The sequence below is a fragment of the Solanum lycopersicum genome, chromosome 12, assembly GCF_036512215.1.
Source record: "Solanum lycopersicum chromosome 12, SLM_r2.1".
In the NCBI taxonomy this organism is placed as follows: domain Eukaryota; kingdom Viridiplantae; phylum Streptophyta; class Magnoliopsida; order Solanales; family Solanaceae; genus Solanum; species Solanum lycopersicum.
Window position 1 is genome coordinate 2,180,714 of NC_090811.1, and position 8,468 is coordinate 2,189,181.

The 8,468-nt window shown below is 25.1% G+C and overlaps 1 protein-coding gene across 1 annotated transcript; it reads left to right on the forward strand.

The window, feature by feature from the left end:
* Positions 1-1,221, forward strand: DREB2 (dehydration responsive element binding protein). The gene has a single exon (NM_001247830.1). It carries the CDS (start codon positions 218-220, stop codon positions 1,115-1,117), a length of 900 nt encoding a protein of 299 aa, NP_001234759.1. The 5' UTR covers positions 1-217; the 3' UTR covers positions 1,118-1,221.
* The last annotated feature ends 7,247 nt before the right edge of the window (positions 1,222-8,468 follow it).

The following is an 8,468-nucleotide window of genomic DNA, read 5'->3' on the forward strand; positions in this document are numbered from 1 at the left end:
TCTCTCTCATCAACCCTCCTCTCCTCTCCCCTCTCTCTCTATATTCTATTTTCACACACTAAAACAGAGCAGCTCGTCATTTCTTCAACATCTCTGTGTATACACTGCGTTCAGTTTATTGAGAGTTTCGCAAATTTACAGACATAGTTTTTTCGCGAAAAAAGAGAGAGAAGAAAACAGAGCAAACGTAACAAAAACAGAGCAACACAATTCATACATGATAATAATGTCTACAGAGCAACCAAATTGTTCAGAAAGTACTGAATCTAGCTGCAACTCTTCTTCTTCTTCGTCGCCCTCATCGCCATCTTCCGTTCTTCTTCAGCCACTTCCACAAATCAATTCAAAAAATCGACTCAAAAGATGCAGAGGTGAAGAGGAAGTAGAAGAAGAAGAAGACGTGGTCGTTAATAATCCAAATCCGAAGAAGATGAATAAAAACAACAACAATGGCAGCAGTACTAGTGTTGTTTCTTATGTAGGTGTACGAATGAGAGCATGGGGAAAATGGGTATCCGAAATCCGTGAACCTAAAAAAAAATCACGGATTTGGTTAGGTACCTTTGCTACCCCGGAAATGGCGGCGCGTGCTCACGACGTCGCCGCCATGTCCATTAAAGGTACCTCAGCTATACTCAATTTTCCCCAATTTTCACATTTACTGCCCCGACCCGTCACGTGCTCCCCACGTGACATCCAAAACGCCGCCGTAAAAGCCGCTCACATGGATCACCTAAATCCAAAATTCTCAATATTACCCGAAACCTCTGCGGCGACGATGACCTCATCGTCATCGTCGCTGTCGTTAGTTTCGGGCGTTACATCCTCCTCGTCGTCGTTTCAAGACGACGAGGAGTCAAGACCGTCGCCTCCGGAGCTGATTCCGGAGGCGACGGGGCAGTTGAGTGAGATAGTGGAGCTGCCAAAATTGGGATCGAGTTACGAATTGGTTGAATCAACTCAGAGTTTATTTGAATCAGATGAATGGTGGGATAATAATTATGGAAATTGTGAATATTTTTTTGGACAAGATAATTATATTAGTAGTAATATGGAATTTACAGGATTAGAAAATGTGGTTTCAACCAGTTTTGAGAGTTTTTTATGGCAACATTAGAATAAAAAAAATAATGTTTTTTCTTTTGATAATTAATTTTACACTTTATTTTTTTTTATGTAATTTAGGTGGAAATTATTGATGAACTTTATACGTTTCTTGCATCTCCAGTTTGCTATGGTATTTTTACAGCTATTGATCTTCTTTATGATCTAATTTATGACTTTATTATAAAGTAAAAAATAAAATTACGTATATATTATTTTTTCGAATTTATGGTATAAATTTGTATCGGATGGGGTCAATAAATAGACGAATCAAAGAAAAGAAAAAAAAATTAAATTTAGAGTTGGACTTTTCTGTATTCAATGTGGAGAGGAAGTGTAGGTGTTATATTATTATTGTGTGGTTATATTTTTTATTGGATTATTGATTACTATTATTTATTATAATTAGGTGCAAATACAGTAAAAAAGAACAGTTGAATAATTAAAGATTTTTTCAATTTTTTATATTTGTGACATTTTGATGACATGGTTGAATTTGATCAATAAAAAACTCAAAACTTTTTTTTTTAATTGATGATATCATTTACCAAATCAGATTATTTATATTGATTTTATATATCTTATTTAGGAATATTGATTTTTTAAAAAAATATTAAAATACTCTTACATTGTATATTTAGCCTTCAAGTGATTATAGTTTTTGATTAGTGATATGATTATGTATTTTACTTTTTAATAAAATTGATAATAGGAGAACACTTGTTTAAAAGTAGTATTAGGAGTATCGATATATAGTGGCGAAGCCAAGATTTTCAATAAGGGGATTCAAAAGTCGTAGAAATAGACACACGCGATAGCCGAAAGGGATTCGACATCTACTATATATACATAAAATATTGTTTTAACCATGTATAAATAGTATAATTTTTTATCGAAAGGAATTCGGATGAACCTATGGCAAAAAACTAATAATGAAAGCAACAACTTTTAACCTTTCTGTTGGTTGATAGAATTTTAAGTTTGCGTTAATTTTTATCAATATAAACAACATGAAATAACTGAGACTTTTTAATTCTTAACTAGAGATTTCGGTGTTTGTGTTTGAACTCATGAAATTTTTTTTAAAAAATAAAAACACTTCTTTGAAAATGACCTTGTTATAATACGAATTTGAATTTAATCTGATTTTAATACTATAGTTAGAAAAGTTGTGTTAACTTTTGAATTTGAACTTTATGTCTAAATAATCATTTCTTCTAAGAGATTAAAAGAACACACGTCGTTCTTCTTCTTATTCTTAATTTGTGATTATTATTTTTTCGTAAAGTAAACTCAAAGTCAATTATAATCCTTGTTTTTATACTATAGTATATTCGGATTTAAAGGCTTAATCACTCAATTTAATTAATTAAGTAGAATTGGTATGAAGAAAAATCAATATTAATTTTAGTTGACGCATGTTGTAATTAATATAAACGACTAATCACTATGTTTAATTAGTTAGTGGTACCATCACAAATTATATTTCAAGTAGTCACGTGGTGATTAATTTTAGAATTAGTCAATGTCTACACATAAAACGCAAAATTATGGGAAAAAAGATACTTGAACTAACAAACTCCATGCAATAATATTTTACTCTATTAGATTTAGTAGAAAATAGCTCTACGGATTCACATCGAAAAGTCTCATTTAAAAATTTAAATTCAAAATATTTGTTATTTTATCACATTCTTTAATTATTAGAAAAAAATATTAACTTTTATTCGAGAAATTGATCGCTAAATATATTAAATAAAAAAATCAAATCTTGAACCATTCACTTTCGATAGATCTAAAGTCCCGGATTAAAATATAAAAAAAATTATAAAAAATGTTATATAAAAAAAACGAATCAATTTTTAACTGAATTTCGATCAGACACCTCGTCAAAGATTCACATCTTTTTAAAATAGTACTAAACCTTAATTAGACAACGTTTTTTCTCTACAACAAACTCTATAAAACACAAATTTAAATTACTCAAAATTTTAATCTAAAGTCCCGGATTAAAATATATAAAAAAAATCATAAAAAATGTTATATCAAAAAACGAATCAATTTTCAACTGAATCTTCGATCAGACACCTCGTCAAAGGTTCACATCTTTTTAAAATAGTACTAAACCTTAATTAGACAACGTTTTTCTCTACAACAAACTCTATAAAACACAAATTTAAATTACCCAAAATTTTAATCTAAAGTCCCGGATTAAAATAAAAAAAATCATAAAAAATGTTATATCAAAAAACGAATCAATTTTCAACTGAATCTTCGATCAGACACCTCGTCAAAGATTCACATCTTTTAAAAATAGTGCTAAACCTTAATTAGACAACGTTTTTCTCTACAACAAACTCTAGAAAACACAAATTTAAATTACTCAAAATTTTAATCTAAAGTCCCGGATTAAAATATTTAAAAAAAATCATAGAAAATGTTATATCAAAAAACGAATCAATTTTCAACTGAACTTTCGATCAGATACCTCGTCAAAGATTCACATCTTTTAAAAATAGTGCTAAACCTTAATTAGACAACGTTTTTCTCTACAACAAACTCTATAAAACACAAATTTAAATTACTCAAAATTTTAATCTAATATCCCGGATTAAAATATTTTTAAAAAAATCATAGAAAATGTTATATCAAAAAACGAATCAATTTTCAACTGAACTTTCGATCAGATACCTCGTCAAAGATTCACATCTTTTAAAAATAGTGCTAAACCTTAATTAGACAACGTTTTTCTCTACAACAAACTCTACAAAACACAAATTTAAATTACTCAAAATTTTAATAGCAGATACCAAACACCGAGCGGGAGTCTTTTATGAATCATGATTCATGGTGGATATTATTTCGTACCATATATATGACCAAGAAAAGGGGTCCTAAATGAAGAGACAAATGCTGTGCTCTAAAGTTGACATATGCTTTAATCATTTGTGTGGTTCACCTTATAACGCGTTGGCTTTGCTCCCTTTGATATTCTAAATTTATGTTCTATTAATAGTACTACTATTTATACAAATACAAGGAACCTTCTTCCCACGTTTGGAGAAAGTTCTTACAATTAATTAATTATTACTCGTTTCGTTTCAATTTAAGTATCGTTATGCCTTCTCTCTTTGATTTTGTTCACGATGCATGTTGAAAGTAAAATAAAGGAATGATACTTAGAGATGGTTTTTGATCATGTCGTGGATCGATCACTTTGATGCATTGAGATATATAGGGTTGATATCGTAGTACGTGATTTAATTTGTTGTGTAAATAATAGATAAAGCGTTACGATTCGTTCCCTTCTGGCGTAAAACGAAAATTTACTGTTCATTCTTAATATAAAAAAATCAATATAAATCTATATTTAATCAAATTTTGATATAAATATCAAATCTAATCTCAAGAAGATGTTGGAAGTGAAGTAGGACATCAAGTCAGATAGTTACTTTTGTTAGCAAAGCCAAAATTGTTGCTTTCATTCAAAAGCAAATGAAGACTATATAATATAATTTATATTATAATTTATATAAATAAAAACTTATATGACTACTGACATTGACAACTCATAATTCATTCAATTCCTTTTGCTCATCATAATAATACTATAAACTTACTTACAGCTTTGCTCCAGCTATATCAGATTCATTTCTACTATTCCCCATGCAACTTGGTTTTTTCTCCCCTCTTTCCTAAATATATAAATACCAAAATTATAAAAATGAAAAAAATTATTTTTTATTTCCAAATTAATACTTTTTTTTATTTTAATTTATGTGATTGTTATTGTGTAACGAGCAAGGTATTGTAATATAACAAGAATATTTATTGTTTTAATTATAAGGAAATCGTCATTTAATATGTATTTTTGTATTGCGATTATAATATAATTATGTATTTCATCATTTTCCTAAAATTGTCATATAACGTGTATTCTTCTTTGTAGGGTATATCGCATCGTAAGAATTCAGAAATTCAATTTTATTTTTGTGATATTTATTGTCATTTTATTTAGTTAATAGGATCTTTTAAGTATTATCTTATTCTTTTATATTACATTATTATTTCATTTCTTTTATATTTGTTTAAGAAAGTGGTTTATTTGTTCGGGATCTATCAGAAATATTTTCATAACTTACAAAGATAAAGATAAAATTTATGTACACTTCATTTTCGCCAGATTTGATTAGTGAAAATATATTGGGTACATTGTTATTTTTGTTGTTGAATTCTCTAATAATGATATTATTGTATGTGTTCGATTTAAGCACAATATTTTAAAAAATAAAAAATAAAAAATTAAGTATTGTCTGAAATACATCACAAATATTTATGTACGTATAAAATTATTTTGTAAGATAAATGACAATTTTCAAGTTAAATTATTTTAAGTGTATAAACATGATATTATTTTGGAACATTCACCAATTTCATTTTATATGGGAGTAATTAATTGTATATCATGGTATATATCATTAAAGATCGAGTAAAAGTTTGTAATTAAGAATTTCAAAAATTAGTTAAATATTATTAATTATTTGAGCTGAGTGTCTATTAAAAAAACTCTTTATATTAAAAAGATAATAAAAATAAAATTGTATACACATTTGACATATTTTTAAATTCTATTTATAAAATTATATTAAATATGTTGTTATAAATAAAGAGTGTCAATACATAAAGATTATTTATAGAATGATAATAGAACAATAATAAATAGCTTATTCTTTTTAAAATGTTTAACCATTTCCTATTTAGGATCTCTTTGTATTTGATGACATTTCATGTTTTAGATTAATTAAAAGAACTCAAACAAAATGCTTTTTTTGTTTTTAGAAGGAAAAAAAATAAGGAACACATGGCAACTTCTTAATTTTTAAAATTGTTTAAAGTCTTATAGGGGAAAAAAAAATCCTCTTAGTTGATTTTTTATAATTATTATATTCCTAAAAAAAAGTGGCTAGCACTAATCAAACATCAACTAAAACATGTGGCAGCTGTGGCAAGTTTTTTAAAACTTTTAGAATTGATTTATTTAGTCTAATCAATAAATATATTATATATATATATATATTTGTATAATACTTTTTTCCTTAAAATAATGGTTAATTATTATATATTTATACCTTAATAAATTACTTTATCACACTAAATTAATATAATTTTCTATAAATACTAGCTTGATACCACTAAAGAAAAGAGGGAAAATAATAGCCAGAATATAATTCACGTTTATATGCTAGACGTTTATTGATATTACTAGACTAAAATTTTGAATAATTAGTTCACCGTAAAATCAAGATTATATTTTTATTTTTATTTTTCACCATATACTTATGCATGTATAAATTTTAAGAATTAACCATTTTATAATATGATCATTCTTAATTACTTTTCAGGAGTTGGACTTAGCATAAATTAAATTCAAATTAAAATAGTGTTGATAATAAAATAATAAACAATAAAAGGTCTTCACTAATCCGTTTAACAGTTTTAATCCTTCAACTACTAATACTATTCACAAATTAAACACAATATTTGTAACAACTTATCCTAACTGCCAAATCCTAATTAAATTATTAAATGAAATTATTAAATAAGTAGTTTATGCGTGCGGTTTAATTAAACGTCCCAATTAGTATACTTAATTATTGCTAGTGGGTAATGTACATTAAATAAAACTTGGTCTCACATAAGATTTTGTCATTAAAATAGTTATAATATAAATTATAAGATTCTCCAATACAAATAACTTAAATGAAAAAAATAAATTAGCAATTATTGTATAAGGATTATTGATGGTGGTTAGGACTTCAAGTCATAGTGGAGTCTTTATTATTCAAAGGATAGAAATGGAATAACTTTTTTTGTAATTAAATTATGTGTGGTATTTCTCTTATTTATTTAATTTTTAAGAAAATATTAATTAGAAAAGATTTTGACTAGTTTGCATTTATTTATGTTTGAAATTGAAATATTATTTCTTCTGTTTCTAATTATTTTTCCATTTTTAATTGACATAGTTATTAAGAAAATAATTATTAATATCGTGAGTTTGTCATTTCACACTTATTAATTATGAAATGGTGATTCAAAAATTAAAGATTTTTAAATTTATTTATTTTTTTCATAGTAGTTAATTGAGAATAATAGATAAAAATAATTTATTCTTGTTTAATTTGTCAAAATAAATAAATATTTAAGAACAATTAAAAAATGAACAAATAATTAAGAACAAAAAAAATTAATATTCATTAAATATTTTCACTATTTATGTATTATCATCACCCTATAATTGAAGTATTTATAATTTCAAGAACAATTATTACTAAGAATAAGATGAGAAAAATAATTGATTCTATTCTAAAATAATGCTTTAACTTAAATAACTATTCCTTCCGTCTCATTTTATATAATATTTTTTTCATAAATAGTTAAACCGTAATATTTATTATTTTATAAAATTAATACATAAATTATCATATTTTATCTAATATTTATTATTTCGTAAAATTTATACATAAATTATCATATTTTGTTTATTATATTTTTGATAGAATAATTAATTAATTTTGAAAACATAATTTATCATTTATTATAAAGTTAACTTAAGAAAATATTATATAAAAATAGAAGAACAAAATTATATTTCTTAATATAAATACAAAATAAAAAGGTCACATATAAAATAAAATAGAAAGGAATACTATTTTCAAAAAATCATATGAGATAATTTGGGTAGAAAGAGTAATAATTTTGACACATCTCTTAACTGCAGGATGGTTCTGAAATTTAAAATTGATTAGGTTCATAACATCATAAAATCACATTAAATTAATATATAATATTTATTATAGTTTTTTTTTATACACAACAAATTTTACAATATAAATATAAAATATAATAAAGCTATTGAGCTTACGTGTACTCATACATTACCTCGTAGATTCTTCCTCTCTTAATTGTTATATAACTACTTATAATAAAAAATAAAAGTTATAATTTTGTATTTAAAGATATTCTTGGCATTTGTCTATTTTTTTTTATTTAATAATTATGTGCATGCCCATACATCAAGATCATGGTTGTTAAGGAAAATATATCATATTTATGAATCATGCTTAGTAGTTGAAAATATATATTAATAAATGACCCTTTATATATATATATATATATATATATATATATATATATATATATATATATATGGCATTTATAGTTGAGGTATGTATTCATAATTAACCTAACATTATTAAATATTTATTCTAGGAGGTTCATGAATTTTATTGTCCTCCTTCTAATTTTTTTTTTTGACAAAATTATTTTAATTTAATAAAATGAGTTGATATTGTTCTCCTTCT

Excerpts from the sequence above, each read along its gene's own strand:
- DREB2 (NM_001247830.1), top strand. The coding sequence starts at position 218 with ATGATAATAATGTCTACAGAGCAACCAAATTGTTCAGAAAGTACTGAA.